The sequence below is a fragment of the Colletotrichum tamarilloi genome (assembly GCF_030869305.1).
Source record: "Colletotrichum tamarilloi strain Tom-12 chromosome Unknown Scaffold_69.1, whole genome shotgun sequence".
NCBI classification, from domain to species: Eukaryota; Fungi; Ascomycota; class Sordariomycetes; order Glomerellales; family Glomerellaceae; genus Colletotrichum; species Colletotrichum tamarilloi.
Window position 1 is genome coordinate 1 of NW_026849451.1, and position 17,211 is coordinate 17,211.

General features: G+C 49.6%; 9 protein-coding genes across 9 annotated transcripts; 7 read left to right on the forward strand and 2 right to left on the reverse strand.

Moving 5' to 3' along the window:
* Positions 1–204: 204 nt before the first annotated feature.
* On the reverse strand, positions 205–624 carry CTAM01_11864 (TfdA family Taurine catabolism dioxygenase TauD; the record flags this gene model as incomplete). The annotated part of the gene is made up of 1 exon (XM_060527873.1): positions 205–624. The coding sequence occupies one exon, from the start codon at positions 622–624 to the stop codon at positions 205–207; it is 420 nt and encodes a 139-aa protein (XP_060377417.1).
* Positions 625–1,197: 573 nt separating this feature from the next.
* On the forward strand, positions 1,198–2,513 carry CTAM01_11865 (L-fuculose-phosphate aldolase; the record flags this gene model as incomplete). The annotated part of the gene is made up of 4 exons (XM_060527874.1): positions 1,198–1,358; positions 1,421–1,786; positions 1,850–1,931; positions 2,001–2,513. 4 exons carry the CDS (start codon positions 1,198–1,200, stop codon positions 2,511–2,513), a joined length of 1,122 nt encoding a protein of 373 aa, XP_060377418.1.
* A 901-nt stretch (positions 2,514–3,414) lies between these two features.
* CTAM01_11866 (uncharacterized protein) lies at positions 3,415–3,738 on the forward strand (the record flags this gene model as incomplete). The annotated part of the gene is made up of 1 exon (XM_060527875.1): positions 3,415–3,738. The coding sequence occupies one exon, from the start codon at positions 3,415–3,417 to the stop codon at positions 3,736–3,738; it is 324 nt and encodes a 107-aa protein (XP_060377419.1).
* A 4-nt stretch (positions 3,739–3,742) lies between these two features.
* Positions 3,743–4,177, forward strand: CTAM01_11867 (uncharacterized protein; the record flags this gene model as incomplete). The annotated part of the gene is made up of 1 exon (XM_060527876.1): positions 3,743–4,177. The coding sequence occupies one exon, from the start codon at positions 3,743–3,745 to the stop codon at positions 4,175–4,177; it is 435 nt and encodes a 144-aa protein (XP_060377420.1).
* Positions 4,178–5,805: 1,628 nt separating this feature from the next.
* Positions 5,806–6,230, forward strand: CTAM01_11868 (uncharacterized protein; the record flags this gene model as incomplete). Its single annotated transcript, XM_060527877.1, has 2 exons — positions 5,806–6,144; positions 6,201–6,230. The coding sequence occupies 2 exons, from the start codon at positions 5,806–5,808 to the stop codon at positions 6,228–6,230; spliced, it is 369 nt and encodes a 122-aa protein (XP_060377421.1).
* Positions 6,231–7,952: 1,722 nt separating this feature from the next.
* On the forward strand, positions 7,953–8,685 carry CTAM01_11869 (uncharacterized protein; the record flags this gene model as incomplete). The annotated part of the gene is made up of 3 exons (XM_060527878.1): positions 7,953–8,151; positions 8,224–8,288; positions 8,410–8,685. The coding sequence occupies 3 exons, from the start codon at positions 7,953–7,955 to the stop codon at positions 8,683–8,685; spliced, it is 540 nt and encodes a 179-aa protein (XP_060377422.1).
* A 107-nt stretch (positions 8,686–8,792) lies between these two features.
* Positions 8,793–11,711, reverse strand: CTAM01_11870 (amino acid permease; the record flags this gene model as incomplete). The annotated part of the gene is made up of 3 exons (XM_060527879.1): positions 8,793–9,571; positions 9,632–9,752; positions 10,080–11,711. 3 exons carry the CDS (start codon positions 11,709–11,711, stop codon positions 8,793–8,795), a joined length of 2,532 nt encoding a protein of 843 aa, XP_060377423.1.
* A 624-nt stretch (positions 11,712–12,335) lies between these two features.
* Positions 12,336–13,878, forward strand: CTAM01_11871 (agmatinase; the record flags this gene model as incomplete). Its single annotated transcript, XM_060527880.1, has 7 exons — positions 12,336–12,426; positions 12,484–12,569; positions 12,625–12,792; positions 12,859–12,964; positions 13,031–13,157; positions 13,223–13,364; positions 13,420–13,878. 7 exons carry the CDS (start codon positions 12,336–12,338, stop codon positions 13,876–13,878), a joined length of 1,179 nt encoding a protein of 392 aa, XP_060377424.1.
* Positions 13,879–14,514: 636 nt separating this feature from the next.
* On the forward strand, positions 14,515–16,180 carry CTAM01_11872 (carboxylesterase; the record flags this gene model as incomplete). The annotated part of the gene is made up of 2 exons (XM_060527881.1): positions 14,515–16,071; positions 16,130–16,180. The coding sequence occupies 2 exons, from the start codon at positions 14,515–14,517 to the stop codon at positions 16,178–16,180; spliced, it is 1,608 nt and encodes a 535-aa protein (XP_060377425.1).
* Between the last annotated feature and the right edge of the window lie 1,031 nt (positions 16,181–17,211).

The following is a 17,211-nucleotide window of genomic DNA, read 5'->3' on the forward strand; positions in this document are numbered from 1 at the left end:
TCCTCGAGAGCCTGACGAAGCTGATCTTCGGTATATTGAGGCATTATATATAGAAGAAGACATGTGCAAAAGATGAGCCCATTTGGACGCGAATTGAAAATGTTGTGATAAAAGGAGGTTGGGGGTGGGCATTGGGTTGTGGTGGATTTTCGCGTTTTTGTGGGTGCCAGAAACAGGGGGGTGCCAGGAAGTGGGTATGTTGACTTATGCGATTGAGGCTTGTCGGGTTGTCCAAGATTCGACGGGAAGACCACGTAGCACGACGAAGCCGATCCCGTTGATCAGTTGGTCTCGAATTCTGTATAGAAAGTCCACAAAGGGGCTAGGGAGCTCGAAGGTTGCCTTGTCGACTTTAGAGAGTTGAAAGCCTCGGTTTTCGATATTGCGGACGGCAGCAATGATGTGTTCTACCTGATCTTCGGTAAAACGATAAAGCCAGCGCCCACTATTCTGACTCAGCTCCTCCTTTACCCATACGGTTGAACCAGATATCTCCTCTGGCATGGCTTCGAAGGGCTGCAAGAGATTGTAGTCGGGTTCCCGTTGTCCGGAGCAGAGTCCAAGACCACGGCCCAAGGGGCCTTGGGTTGAAGCAGCTGTAGGCGTGATGCAGAATGTAGACATGATGTAGCTGAAAGATGGAGTATAAAGATAAAAAGTTTAGATGTATCCAAGTGACCGTGGTGACGATGCGCTGTGCCGTGCCAGCCCCAGCAGATGGACTGGCGAGGAAAGCATTGTGTCCGAGGAAACCGTCGATTTGTATTCGAATGCAAAGAAGAGTCGCTGGACAGATCGCGTCTCTTCTGTAATGGTACTGTCTTCGTCGTTTCCTTCCCTATAGGGACGACGTCTCAAGATGACCGAAGGAACAAATCATATCTTGCGATGGCGTTGTCTAATCTCGACTAACTTCTCAATGCTATTACGCTCATGTACCTACAGCTAAAGTAAGAATACAAGATACGAGATTGACTGGGACAATGAGCAGACAAGTGTTGAGTAATTCCGAAGTTGTCAATCATTGTTTCGCGCTGCGATAAGACAACGCCCGCAAGAATGTCATGGGGAAAGAGACTCCGACAGGATCCACCTTAGCCAATTTGGGCTGAAGATGGCGTCAAGATAGGGCGTCGCTGTCAGCTGCCCGGGCTAGTAGTTCCAGGTAGCTGGAATGATTCGGGATCTCTTGCAGTGATGCGCAGGGCAAATGTCTTGCATGGTTCCAGCTGGTCGGTTCGCCTCCCTGGGTTCGGATTTTGGGGGATCGCAACGGTAGTTGGAGCCCCTGACATGGTGCTTTCACAAGAGGCCCAGAACGATATCAGGATCGATCCAGTCGGTGTCACAGCTGTCTCGTAATTGACGATTTCTCAGTCAAACTATACAGAATTGAATTCATAACACTTCCAATATTCAGAGGAGTCAAATCTTTTGCCTTGAACATATTGAAAATGGCTACAACTACCACCGTATTGCAGTCCATCCAAACGCGAGCCTCGGTAACAGAACATCGAGGCACCGAGATGCAAGCACTCCGCCCAAGGGTCGAAGACACATTCATGGATGGCTTGTCAACTATTGATGGAACCGGTGCAACCATTGGCAGAAGTGCTCCTATCAAGGGCATTCCCAAATTCCCAGATCCGTATCAAGAACGCAAATGGATGCTGGAACGTATGGCCGGTGCCTTTCGAGTGATCGCTCGCAAGGGATATGTTGAAGGTACGGCGGGTCACATCTCGATTCGTGACCCGGTCGACCCTGAAACTTTTTGGATCAACCCGTAAGTTGCACCATTCTCAGCGACCTACAACACAGCTTTCTTACCATGTTTTGATGTTTCTAGTCTTACTCGCCATTTTGGTCTGATGAAAGCGAGTGACATGGTCCATGTCAATATGAAGGGAGAAATTATTGGTGGAAATTACGTGAGTCCAGATTATCGTACCTTTGTCGACCCGGAATTCGCGGATCAGCCAACTAATCGGTTCTTGTAGGCATGTATCAACAACGCAGGTTTCAACATCCACTCCGCCCTTCACGAAGCCCGACCCGACGTCAATGCAGCATGCCACTTCCACAGCATCCACGGCAAGGCATGGTCAGCCTTCGGGAGACCACTGGAAATGCTCAACCAAGACGCGTGCACATTCTTCAAAGATCATGCCGTTCACGACATGTTTGGCGGCATTGCATTCGAAGCCTCGGAAGGAGAGAGGATAGCTACAGCTCTAGGCAACAAAAGGTGTGCCATCTTGAAGAACCATGGTCTCTTGACGACAGGGAAGACCGTCGATGAGGCGGCGTTCCTGTATACCCTGATGGAAAATTCCTGTCGCATACAGCTTCTTGCAGAGGCTGCTGTAGCATCGGGGATCGAGAAGCACCTTTGTCCTGATGCCGAAGCTGAGTATACATACCGGTTGACTACACCTGAGGCCATGTGGTTGGAGTTCCAGCCGGATTACGAATATGAACTGGCCATGTCAGGCGGAGACTTTCTCTCGTAAACTTGGCTTTGAAGAGGACTTTAGGGGAAGATCTAATTTTGTTGCATTGCATGACTTTCGGAGGCACACCAGCGACTTTCAACGTCTACTTACTGTTATAAACACGTGCAAGCTACAGATAGTTTCTCGGTAGCCTCTCTAGCTTCGAGAATCGGAGTGAATCTATCATAAAAAAAAGACGGGGAGTTCCTTCAACATAGTGAGCCCGAAGCTGCCATGTTTGAAAGCGCACAGTTTGACGATATATGAATATAGGCACAATATAGCGGGGCAGGTAGGGCATCTGTGCAGTCAAATGCCACCAAGTGCTATCAGTCAACATCGATTTTCTGCACAAGGCAGATCGTAAATAGACAAATTCTGGCCAGGTGAAAGGGGCCTATGAATCATCAGATAAACCCTGCCTGCCAAGCCCTGAGGTTGACTATGTTTAATTTCAACGAACTCTGGGCGTAAGCTTCAGGTTGGACTTTTGGCCCCCAAATCAGAACGATTGGTTCGGATTGATGACTTTGATGCAAGCCGTCTCACATGCTGCAAAACGGACGAATAGATGCGCGAGATGCCATGATGGTGTGTAGCACAGTCTCTGCGCCTCATTTCAGCCTGCTTGATCCTCACAGCCCAGTGAGACATGTGCGCAGCTCTGGTTGGATCCCTGGTCTCCGACTTCCACAAATGTCGAGAGAGTACCAATGACCGCAAGATCCTTCGAGATCCTGTGTCTCCTTGTAAGTGAGTGAGATACTACATAAGCCATCCCTTGCTGTTTGAGCGGCGTCAGTTTGCTTAACGTGCCCTTTTTCTGTTTCTTCTTGCTCTTCTTCTCTTCTTCCTGGATGACGTTCTCGAGAACAAAGTCCATGCCTTTCCTTCACCCTGAACACAGAAGTTCCAGTACATGATGGACTCTTCCGGCCCCGAGACGTACGTTCCTCATATTTCCCACAAACAAGTAGTTCCCGAACAACCGCGGCAACATGAATCATCGTACTATGCGCCGACCACACCTGAAACTTATTCATCAATTCCCGTCAAGAAAGAACGTACCATTTGCGGACTGAGGCCAGCGACATTTGTTCTTAGTGTTTTGCTGGCTACAGTAATAGTGATAGCCGCTGTGGGTGGTGGCGTTGGGGGTTCACTGGCGGTCCAAAAAGCGAGAGAGTATGATCCAATGTCAATTCCCTTCCGCCACAAATTTCTGATGATTGGTTCTCAGTGATGCAATGTCGTCCGTAGCATCGCCAACTACAGTTGTTACGACCACAGTCACCGCGCTGGTCCCTGCATCGACGGACAGCGATAGCCCGATAGTAGTTCCAACACAAGGGAAAATCCAGCTCCCCTGTCCCGCCATGGAGGGCGAAACGAGAACAATTGCACTTTCTGATGTTGACGCCAAATTCGTTATGCATTGTGGCATGAGTTTTGGATCAAAAGGAGCTCTAGACATTGTTGCCGTTGTAGTCTATTCGTACTTGGACTGCCTCCGGGCTTGTGCATCATACAATCGCAACTCAGGGTCGAGAACATGCGTCGCGGCGACCTTCAATGCGAATCTGGGTAATGTTGGCCCAAACAATGGGAATTGTTGGCTCAAGAATGCGACTAGTCCCCGGTCGATATCTGATAATTCTGCTGTGGGTGGCATCCTGGACTGAGCATTTAGTCCCCTCCTCTTGTAAATATTATGATCGCTACACCTGAGTAGACCATTAGTTCTTACTCGGATAGAACCAAGGACTTCTACAGTTTATAAGCAACAGGCATCTGTTGACCTTCATACAACATAGTCGATAGCCTTTACTTACAAACAGTTCTAATCCTCCTTGTCACTCGTAGAAATGAAGGTTTGTCCTGCTGTATAGCGCAAAAGAGAGTGCGATGGAGTCACCCAGACTTTGAGGTTTTGACGTGCCTTGCGATGGTCGCTGCCTTTAAATAAGGTATCAATCTGCTGACGCAGTTTTCTCTAACATAGCGTGCGGACCTCGGCCCCTTCCAGTCCACCTCACCAAGTCGTGCAGGCCAACCCACTTCCGACTACAAACAAAACATGGACTTACTCGGCCTCCTTCGTCTCTAGAAGCGTGACAGGAATCATGGGGACCACCAATGAAACATCCCTATAGGTATGATGTACCAGCCGCCGGCAAGCGACTCGTCTGGACACACGCTCAGCGGCCATCTAGAGAGGTGAGCGTAACTCTCGCTCAACTACGCCGGAATTCATGTGGATGATGTTTTTGCCGGACTATGGGTATGAACTGGCTTTATTACCCATCTAGGAGATTTCTATGTTGTTAACTAAGGTATGCCCCCGAATTATCATTGACTTCCCTTGTGGGTTTAAGACACGCACATAGGTTCACATCCCTTTGCTACATGATTGATAGTTTGATGTCGACAACAGCTGACGCGAACCAACACACAAGTATCGTTTAACTTGATGTTCCCGGATTGAGTACATCTTAGAATCACTGAGGTTTGTCGCACCACATCCGACTACTGAACGTTCTTTGTCTAGCGGGTGGTGTTCACTTCTCTATATTCAACAAATGTTTGAGGTATAAAGTATCGTTGTGCATCACATCCGGAATTTCTCTTATCTCCGCTTTCACGTTGCAATCTTGACTCTGAAACTTATGCGAGATCATCGGTTTGCTAGAATTCGCACATTGTAATTCAAATGCTCAGTTTTGTTTGATTCGATAAACGATTTTGACGCAAAATGGCCTGACACGCTGTCCAACTGATTGACGGCCAACGCGTACAAAGAACGATACACTGTGTATTACAGCCCTAGCATTCAAGCCTAGCCGGCCTGATTCTCTTAGCACAGTCAGACATGTACAAGACTCTCTCCGAGCTTCAGGTGCTTGTACTTCCCCAAGTAAGCAATGCGCTACAGTAAGTGTGTTAGACTTCAGTCTCTTTGACGGTATGTCGTACACTTAGTTACACATAAGGGCAGTCCAGGTTGTACGAGCGATCATCAGGCCTCTCTGAAGGTCAGCAATGTTTCAAACCCCACGAATTAGTCGAGAAATTGTTAGCTCTTGATTTCCCAGGACACAAAGACTACACAGTACTGTGTGAATAACCAGCCGATATTGACACCATTGAGTTCATTATTAGCTCAATACTTGGTCGTTGATTCCCTCTATTCCATCCGTCCTATTTCTTCTATCGGTTCACTTTCCATTGACACTAATATCTGCTCCTATCTTCTTTTATGACTGAGAGTCTGAGACTTCATGCGCTGCTTCATGTGGGGGTACAAGAGCACATGATGGACTCTACCGGCCCTGAGGCTTACATTCCGGATGACCCCGAGGCCTGTTCTCCTGACAAAACCCATAAGCAAGTGGCTCTTGTATGTGATCATCCGGTTCAGCATGTTCTGGAATCGAAAATCCCAGACTCTTCGACAAAAAAGCGTGCAATCCTCGGATTGAGGCCAGCGACGTTCGTTCTTAGTGTTTTGCTGGTCGTGGTTTTGGTGACAGCAGCTATTGGCGGTGGTGTGGGTGGCACGTTGGCTGTTAAAAAAGCGAGAGAGTATGACTTCCTTTTTATAAAGTTGACAAGTGATGAGACGTCCAATAGACTAATGATCAACGACCAGGTCTGTCGTGTCCTCAACCACCGGAAACTCATCAGAGGTGCCAACACAACACATAGAGATACTCGACCCTCACTGCTCCAACATAGACGGCAGATCAGAAACAATAAAACTATGCGACGAAGAGGCAAAGTTTACGGTTCATTGCGGGACGAATTACGGACCAGGGGAAACGAACGACATAGTAGCCATTGTGGCCCACTCGTATTTAGATTGTTTGAGGGCTTGTGCGTCATACAATCGATATAGGGGGTCCAGAGTGTGCCTTGCAGCAGTTTTCAATCGAAATCTGGACACCACAGGGGGGTATAATGGGAATTGCTGGCTTAAGAAATCCTTGAAGACCCGCGAAAATGCTGTTGGGCTGTTGGGTGGCCTTCTAGAGTAGAAAAAGTTAAAATGTACCAGGGTTTTGGATTGTCACCGGTTATCTCTTAAAGTCCAGCATCAAACCACTTCTATCCAACTCTTACGTTCTTCTGGGGAAAAAATAACATAGGAAGTACACTTCGCTTGTTTTATGTACTTTTGGACTCTGTGAAGAGCTTACCTGGCCCCCATTAGGTATGCTGGGTGGTTGTCTCCGATATATTGTTCTTGGGGTTGATGAATCCAAATAATTTCTTTTCTTTCAAGGACGGTAGCAAACGATACCAGGGTAAAATTGCGGCCCCATGACTTGATTGTCATAAATCACTGTTCTCGCGACGATGTGAAGTTGAGCACTGGAAGGTTCTTGAGAGGGTTCCTCGCAGTCAGAACTGAGGGGAACAACTTGAAAAGTATCACGCTTCGGACCGTTTCAGCGGGTCCTTCCGCCCTATGCCTCTAAAAGTCAATTCCCCGCCTTGGACCTGCTTATTTCAACAAGTGCTGATACACCGCCACTGGGTCGTGCCGAGACCCATTCAACTTAATCTATGCCACCCGAGCGAGCCTATGGGAAACCTGCCGAGATCTCGGATTGCGGGTGCCTAAGTAAGATCCTCGCGTTCAATTGCGAGATGTCCAATTGGGCTCTTTCCGGCTCTGGTAACCATGGGTGTGTTCCTCGTATTGCTTATAGTCTAGCCCTAAGCTCAAGATAATGGCAAGTTGCCAAGGGTAGCCACTCTGACCCGTTGCTGCCGATGGGTTTGTTGATCTTACTGTGAGACTGGGGCTGCCAGGTCACAGATGGGAGCCGAGGCTTGGCGACCAGACACCAAGTTTTATTTTCGCCGGAAACGAAGACTTCATGTCAGGCAGAGAATGAATTGCGATAAATCAAGCTTTAGCAGATATCGGGGAACGAAAGAAATGCCACGTAATCACTTGAGTATTGGACAGAAGTAAGAGATTGCCAATATCCACGTCCAAGACTTTACCGGGTTCTGTGGTTTAGATATGAGCTCCCCAACGTGCTAACACGGACTCATTGATGGTGAGTGTGAGGTGTATTGAAGTTGTCCGGTCAAGAGACTAAGCCGTGCATGTATTAGACTGGATTCCCAATTAACGATTTGCGGCAATGTCAGCCCCATCGTGAGGATCCAACTCCTTGCAGCTGAGCCAGCCTTCCTCGGAAACTTTAGATCCTTCCTTCGACAGCGGTGCAGGTCTAGATGTCCATAAAACTTCCAGAAGTGGCAAGCGTGACATCCTCTCGTCTAACGCCCTCCTCAGTGAGTTCTCAAGGCACCTCGAGAATTTTATCTCGGTGGGTATAAATAGCTCTATCGCGGACACCTAGCTGCGTCGTTTCTCTTCAGATCATTGCCACAACTCATCATTCTTCAAACAACCTAACATAATATCTCTTCACTGACAAAATGGTTAACTTCATCCGCGCCGCCGGCCTTCTGGCCCTTATCCCTCTCATTGCCGCCGCCCCTACTGCTGCCGAGGCCACCGAGCAGAACGTTCCCTTCTCTTTCGAGAAGTGGGCTGAGGATATCATTGCCAACCCCAACGGGCAACATCCTTCGCCCGAGGAGGCCATGGCTCTCGCATTCAACCAGACTTCAAGCGGTTCGTGATACATTGTTGTCTTAATGTTGCCTTGCAACTAGAACCACCAATGGCTGACTTGTCACTGTCTAGATGGTCTTGAGAAGCGCCAGCAGGATGTCAGCTGCACATTCAACGACAACGATAACGCTGCCTCTGTAAGTCACTCTGAGCTATTCCTCCGCCAGCCTACCACGAAAGGGTCTTGTAACCACCACACGACGATGAATCATGGTATTTTCATGAAAGGCATTCACTGACATTGATTGCCTATGATAGGTTGCTGATGCCGTCTGGTGTATCGACTTCATCGCTGCCCGCGCCAATGTGGAGTGCAAGGCCGTCGTCAGCGCCACTGTCTTCTGCCACCGTGGCCAGGCTCAGATCGCCGGTGTTGCTACCGGTGGCAACCCTCCCAGGGACACATCCAGTCCCTGCGGCAATGTTGCCCGGTCGGCAGGCCAGATCATGGACGCTTGCACCCGTGGCAGTCTCGTTTTCGGTCAGAACAACGCTTGGGGCAACGGGAACATGAGAGTGCACATCCGTCGCTAGGAGGCTTACATGTACTTCTTAACGACACAGGGAACGAAGAATGGAAAAATCATATTTTTCTTGTACATAGGTTGCGATAAGCACATAAGAAATATGGGAAACAAGATTCACTCCTCCAAATTCAAGAAACTCCACTGCTTGGTTTGCAAAAGGCTGTAGAGAAATTCCAAAGTTGGAACCAGCACGCCAAGTTTCTTCGCGGTTTTGATAGGATTTCCCAAGATCACCTCGATCTCCATTGGCTTCTGCCTCACCGCGTCAACCTGCATACTCGGCTTCAGACGGGCTTGTTTGGGCGTGAATGCAACCATGTCATCCAAGATCTCATCGGAGAAGATATGCCCCGCTGCTTGGGCAACTGCCACAACATCTCTCATGGCTGGGCGGATCAGGGTGTCCAGACCACCAGCATCCTGAATGGCGCCCGAGTCCAAATTCGTTATGGCACAGACGGTGTTAAAAGAAGCGTTCCAGATGAGCTTTCGCCATCGGAACCAAGAGATATCCGTCTGGATGTTGCATTTGGCACCACCATTGTTGTAAATCCGAGCAAAAGCGGCGCACGCGGTGCTCTGGTTCTCAGGTGTAAACTTTGGATTTGGCCAGTACGCAAGCTGAAGAATATCTGGGTCATTATGCAACATCTCGCGTCCGTGGAGTTCGCATCCTATCAGCGGGACGCCTGAGAGTAAGATGTTGTTCGGAAAGGCTTCGAGTAATGGTGGCTCAATATCAATGCCGTTCTGAACGAGCACGATTGATGTCTGGGGTGCAATCGCGGGACCAATGATATCTGGGATCGAGTACACATCAGGCAAGTTTTTCGTAGCCACCAAGACAAAGTCGAAAGGGCCATGCTGTAGTGCGTCTTCTAGATGTCTTTCCACTGTGGCGCGTCAGTATCATTACGTCTGGGACGGAATCGAACTGATATTAAGCGACTCACTGTGATGGGGTTTCCAGCCAGCAATTTCCCCGTGGTCAATGCTCTGGATGTGATAGCCTTGGGTCTGGACTAGATCATAATTGGACCGGAGAATAGCAGTGACCTCGGCGTCTCCGGACTTCTGAAGAGCAAACGCACACATGGTTCCTACAGAACCGCAGCCCACTATGAGGACTTTGGCTTGTTGCATCATGGCAGTTCAGTTCAGTAGCGAGGCTAAGGTAGGTAAAAGGGACTGGAATGGGAAGATGGTGGCTATTCAATGTACTGAAGCCGAGAAACTTGTCTAATATTATTCATTCTCAATCTCAAATTACACAGTGTCTTATCAAGCACCTAAATCATTATGACTGTCAAGCCTCTTAGACTTAGCCGCCTATCGGAGTCGGGCAGGAGACTGCGACGCCCTATCACTCCTGCATCTGTCATCATCCTAAGATCGACCTACATGGCGCTTGAACCGCGCTCGCAACCCTTCCTTGGGCTCCTCCAATGACTCTTCTGCCTCCAACTCTGCGAGTCCAGTCTTGAGGTCCACCTCATGAGAGGAGATGGCCCAGGAATCAGCGCGATGTAGAAATCGATGGACAAAGTAGATAACGATAAACAAAGGCAGTCCGATGTACGCAGAGAGAAAGTCTGCCACGGACCAGCGAGATGGGAAGAAGACAGTGAAACCGTTGAGAAGACACAGAAGTCCGAACATAATCAGCGAGATGTATGACCCAACAGGCTGCAAAAAGGATCGTGCGACAAGAGCTGATTTCGGTAAATTCTGAACGTCGCAGGCCTTTCGGAAGCGGATGTAGATGATTCCGCAACAGACCCAGGAGATGAAACCTCCAGTGTTGACGAGATTCAGCAGCCAGTTGAAAACGTCTGCTGCGTTGGAGTTGACGTTCATGTAAGCCAGAAGCGAGAATAACGAGCTGGCTATGACGGCGTAGATGGGAACTCCTTGCTTGGTGCATCGCTTGAAGATCCGCGGGGCGCTGCCTTCACAGGCCATTGAGTACAGAGATCGGCTTGCCAGATAGAGGAACGAATTGCCGGCGGACCAGGCGGCCGTAACCACGACGGCGTTGATTACGCTATCGAGTCCCTTGATTCCCGCGTTCTTGATTCCCACAACCCAGGGAGAAGCCGCGGCTCCAGAGCTTCCGCTAGTAAGGGCCGGTGCGTTGGACGGGCAGATGACCGAGATGGCAATGGTACCGCCAATGTAAAAGACAATCAATCGCCAGAAGAAGTTGCGGGCGATTTTTGGCAGGTTTCTGCGAGGAGACTGAACTTCTCCGGCAGTGACCACAACCATTTCGGGCGAAAAAGTGAATGGAAGCACGCTGCTGAGGAGAGTTGATAATGCGGCCACGAATCTGCCGGCGTCTCCTTGAACGATCAGCTCTTTGGTAGCGCCGGGGTCCTTCCAGTACCGGAAATAAAGTCGCTCGTGGGATGGACCGCCGCCGAAGAACAGAACGATTGAGAGGATCAACAGACCAACAATGGTCAGGACTTTCAGTCCAGCGAACCAAAACTCCGTTTCGCCGTAGAACTTCACAGGTAGAAGGTTGAGGCCGACAACCATTACCAACATGATTGTGATCCAGACGGCGTTGTTGACATTCGGATTCCAGTACTCAATGACCAAGGCTGATGCCGTGAGCTCGAAGGGGACGAAGATTGCAAAAGAGTAGAAGTAGAGCCATCCCATCATGAAACCGAGACTTCGCGAGACATATCGGCTGCCGTAGTAGTTCATGGTGCCGCCTGGCAGCGGAAGGTACGTCGAGATCTCAATGACTGCAGTCAAGACCATGTAGATCAGGGCTGACATAACGACATAACTGCCAACGAGAAAGGCCGGTCCGCCACGGGCGAGGGTGCTGCCGGAACCGACGAAGAGGCCGGTGCCGATGGTTCCACCAAGAGCGATGAATTGTGCATGTCGGGCAGAGAGGCCGCGCTTGGTCGAGAGTTCCGCAGTTTCCGTAGCTTCGATGGATTCCGGATGAGATGATGCTGCAACATGGCCTCCGACCTTGTTGTCGCTGTCGCCTTCTGTCTTTGTCTCCATCATATTTACTTGCAGATGTTCGTATCAAGGAGAGTGCGACGGCTCGAGAGTTAATGATGCAGAAGTTTGGAGACAGGGATGTCGATAGGGTTCATTGAACAAGCTTTCCCGAAATGCTTTACCTGGAGTCTCTGACTACCACCAAACGACTTGACATATTACCTCCCAGCTGCATTTATATTTATACTTAAAGAACCTTGTAGATATTGAATTCACCATACTTTGAAGATATTCGCGACTCATTCGTCTAGCTCAAAGAGATAAGCCAACCTCTTATCTAAAGGCGCGCCTTAGCCCATGATAGCGCGTGAAACATCCCCAAAGATATCGGAGTCGACTTCCAGGAGTCGGCTTGACCGATGTGGGGGCCCTATTCCCGGCCGTTGGTGCTGTCGGAGTCTCTTGCCTTTGATTAACTCTAATCGTCTGATAGGTGCATCAAGGCTTCAACCTATCGGCCTCGAATCGGCGTTGGTTCTCCTCACTCCAGTCGTCATCTGAACATGCGCGCCTTGTCGGATATTATTTAAGCAAATCATACGATGAGCATCATACAAAAATGTCACCTACCAAAGCCAGATCTATTGCGAAACATTCAAGCCAAGAAAACCAATACTCACGTTCACTATGCGTCTTGCAGATGCAATCCTACTCTGCGCGGGTGCTGACCTTGCAGCTGCCCTAAATGTTGGCCCGAACTATCAATATCCCCTTGAAGGTATGTTCGGCTGTCTCGGCGGCTGTTTGCAAGGTTCTCAGCTAACCTTCTCCCCAGATCTGGACAAAGATCTGCCCTTTTCCCAGCCTGTGACATTTGCGCACTTGGAATGGCAACGTTGTTTAGCGGAGTCGCATAATAAGGTATATTACGTGCAGCTCAAATGCCATGTGAGGTTTCATCTGACCCCGAGTCCAGCCTCTAGACATTGCCGTTCTGGGCTTTCCTTATGACACCTCTACTTCCTACCGTCCAGGCGCTCGCTTCGGCCCGAGAGGTATTCGGGCTGGATCGTCCAGGGAGAAGAAAGGGCGTAGTTATAACACCGTGTGGGAGGTTGACCCCTACGAACAGGGGCTAGAAATTGTGAGGGCTTATCTGACTGAACATCTTCATGGATCACGTAGCACTAACGCAATGCCGCGGTGAAAGATCGACTGTGGAGACGTGCCCATCACGCCATTTGATGCCAGCCATGCGTTTAAGCAGATGGAACAGGCGTATCGACAGATTCTCTATCATCCGACCACCGATCAGAGTAAGTCCACTGGTGTTGGCAACAACAGACATGCAAAGTAGTCACAACCGCTAACCTACATTCTAGATGAATGGGAACATCCCCGCATCATCAGCCTTGGAGGAGATCACTCTATAGTCTTGCCAATTCTGCGTAGTCTGAAGACAGTTTATGGTCCCATCTCCGTCATTCATCTCGATTCGCACCTTGACACGTAAGACTCCTCACATTCAGCGCTACTGGCTTAAGTCATCAGCCACTAACAACACTCATGCGCAGATGGGATCCTTATGAAGGCTATACGGGAATCGTTTCGAACCAGTCTGCCATCACCCATGGAACCTTCTTCTGGCATGCGAGCCGAGAAGGGTGCATCAGCAAGGGCACCAGCGTTCATGGCGGTCTGAGGACCAAGCTCTTCGTGAGTAGCGACTCATATTAGTTTTACAGTGATCAACTTATCTGACATAATGCAGAGCCCGAAAGACTATGAAATCGACAGGGATGTTGTCGGATTCACCATAATTGAAGCTCATGAGATTGACGATATTGGCATGAGTGGCATCGTCAAGAAAGTCAGAGACGCAGTTGGCAATACGCCAGTGTATCTTTCCATCGACATTGATGGCAAGTTGGGACCGCCCCATCATGACGAATGTTTAACTAACAACGCTACAGTCCTCGATCCGAGCATTGCTCCAGCTACTGGAACGCCAGAGTCAGGCGGCTGGACAACGAGAGAGTTGAAGCGATTCCTCAAGGGTCTTGAAGGACTCAACCTGGTCGGTGCTGATGTCGTTGAAGTCAGCCCGCCTTATGACTCTGTGGCCGAGACAACTTCCGTCGCTGCCGCTGACTTAATTGTCGACATCCTGGCTGGTATGACGAAGAAGAAGACTTTTGATCCGCCCAGAAACGAAAAAGACGAGTTGTAGTCACTACCTGTCAACAAGGAGAGAAACGCCGGTTACTCGCCGTAAATTCATTGCGACAAAGTAGAGAATATTGGCTGCTCGAGAAAGACGAGAAGAACCGGACTATTGAGGCCATGAGCTGATAATATTTTCGAAAAGCCAGTCATGTTTTTTGCCCGCTCACCTCTCCCCTTTTTGGCAAGTTAGCCGTGATGCCAGGGGGTTTGCTGACGGTGCTTATGGCGTTTTACGTAACCTCGTCCTCCCCCTGCTCCCTCAACTCAGTTGAATGTGAGGATGCTTGGAAGTCTTCGACTCATTACCATCAGCCCTATTGAAAGAAATACTATTCTAGGACAAGGGAAAATCAGCATCTGGGGAAGAGAAGATCATCCAAACTTTGAAAAGAAGCATAAATGTGCCTGGGCAGGACTCCCTAGGAGATCGCTGCAACATCACCAAAAAGCCGTTGTAATGGGCTAATCCAGAACGGTCTTCAGTGGGGTTGACAAGGCCTTGAGGTCGTATTTTGTAATTAATATCCACCTTGAAGAAAACGGTGCTGGATAGCCATCTCCTTTTCTTCTGGGAATCCCATCTTGTCAATATGCATTTCACGTTCTCTACAGCTTGAAGGAATTGGCCGATTGACACAATATGCACTTCAACGACATGTCGCCATCAGCTGCGGCTCTTGCCATATTGTTCTCTGGCTTGATGCCCTCGGTCCTGGCAAGCGCTTGCAGCAACGCAACTCAATCTGCGCCTCACGCCCGTATATCCCAAGGTCTGGTCAAGGGATTCCATGATGCAAGTTGCAACTCGGTATTCCTAGGCATCCCATTTGCTGCCACAACAGCTGGCGAAAACCGATGGAGGGCGCCGCAAGATGTGTCAAAGTCCAACGCTACGTTGATCGCAACCTCACATGGTCCTACTTGCCCTCAAGCGATTTCCGGCACTCTCTACAGCCAGCAAGATGAGGACTGCCTCAACCTCAACATCTGGGCACCCTCGACAGGCGAGAACTTGCCTGTGTTCGTATACATGTACGGAGGCGCAATGGTCACTGGTTCCAGCAGTAATCCTCAACTTCAAGGGTCCAACTTTGCCCGCAACGGTGTGATATACGTCAACTTCAATACCCGCGAGAGTATCTTTGCCTCGCCGCACTCGTCGGAGCTCAGCGAGATGTCTCCCGAGGAACCACAAAACTTCAGTATTTTGGACGTCGAAAAGGCACTTGACTGGGTCCGTGACAACATCCATGCGTTCGGAGGCAATCCCGATCACATTGTGTTCGGCGGTCACTCGTCCGGAGCAGTTCAGGTCGATCACTACCTCTGGAACCACCCAGATTCGTGGCTCAAGGGAGCAGTGCAGATGAGTGCGAATGCCATGTCTGGACCAGGATACGCGCCAGTCAACCAAGGATTCGACGCCGTAGCGGCTGAGGCTGGCTGTCCGAAGGCAGGGGATAACCAAGTCGAGTGCCTGCGCAGTGTCGACTCGTACGCTTTCCAGACAGCTGACTTCAACTCGACCTTCAACACGTGGTTCACTCCCGTCATTGATAACGTCACAAGGCACTCTGATTATGCTGCAAGGTTTGCGGCCGACCAGTATGCATCACACGTGCCCCTCCTTACGGGAACTTCTGATGGTGAGGGCACCATCTTCAGCCTGGTGTATGGCGCCGAAAACAGCAACTTCAGCTCTTGGATCAACACTTTCGATGCAGATAGTGGACACATTGAAGACGACGTTCTGCTAGCGGCGTATAATGCTTCCGATTACGAGACAGAGTCTCTCAGAAGTGGTGCCCAATATGGTGACGCCCGTTTCAACTGCGCCGTCGACTATCTGCTTGACCTGCGCAGTGCCAAGCAAGACACCTGGGTCTATAGATTCTTCGGAGCTTACGACAACGTGGTTGGGGTTCCGGGCACGGCACCCACACACGGAACCGAGGTGCCCTTCTTCCATGGAGGCAACGAGTGCTTCGATTCACTTACGGGCGTAACTGAGGCACAGCAGGCGTTGGCTGATTCCATCCATGGTTGGTTCGTGGACTGGATCAAGAACCCGGCTGCCGGGCCTGGATGGGCCAAGGGGTCACCTCAGTCCGGGCCTTTGGTCAAGCTCGGAGTCCCTGGGGACGAGTTGTCTGCCATTCAGGGGTTGACCGGCGATTTCAATGCTCGCTGCAAGTCGGTACGTATCCTGCAATATATTACTTCCTGTATAAGACATCTTACTGATCACATTTCAGGTCTACGCACCTGCATTTCCCAAGTACCCGGTCATTCAGTCTCCTCTCTGAGTAGTGTTCTGGCGTACCTGAGCATGCAATTTCAGCACCGGCTCCGGAGATGGAGGCAGGACTTCGGAAATATTAATGAAGAGGGCTAGATCGCGAGCATGTATGCATTTCTGATGATACTTAGACTGCGCTGTTCATGTACCTACTGAGTTCGAAGCTACCACATCTTCCTTCTTTTAGAACAGTAGACCCGAAAGCGTCATGTTGCAGCAACCTAAATTTGCCCATACAGCTGCGTCTTTCACTTATAGGCTATAGCAGATCACATCGTGACATTATTCTCGCTTCCAGTACACAGGGTGGCAGGCTTCTTAGAGAACTGATTATTCTGTTCATGGTCTGTGGAGAAACCAGATGAGCACCGAAGATCCTTTAGGAGCCGGTACCCTGCCACAATGCATCGCGAGCTTCCGACCCAGCAGCATAATAGGAGAGGGGACAGTCACTGGGTCTATCTCTCGGCTAAGTAACGAAACTAGTGTGATTATCTTTGTGACAGTTGAAATCCAATCTACAAGGTTGATTCAAACGTATGAGTCCTCTGTTTTTCTACTTCACCGTGATTTGAGCCATCAGAGCACTCCTCACATGCGAGTACCTTGTTGCAAGTACTGCCTCCTGGTTCAAGCACAAATTTGACGACAGATAGGTACTAGATGGACATGGACCCTGGTCACCTGCTGCTCAAGTATACTGACGAGCCTCCTCTTTGCTCGTATCTGTGTTCTTGGGATTGTTCTTTTGCTAGATGGCTACGTATATCTAACTTGGCTGACGCTCTTGTTTGTCATATCCGAAAGCTGATGTACTACGACTGCCCTCATTTGTTTTCTTTCTTTCTTTTTTCTCTACTCAGTAGCCATACGGAATGTATCCGTATCTATGAGCAGACATTGATGGTCCCCGGTACAAAAGGCTGGTGAAATAGAAATGACCCTGGTTCCAACAGAAAACGGTCTGCCAGGGGTTTACGTGGTCCTTGTCCGCATGCAGAATCGAAAGACACTCCACACCCTTCACTATCCCAAGCG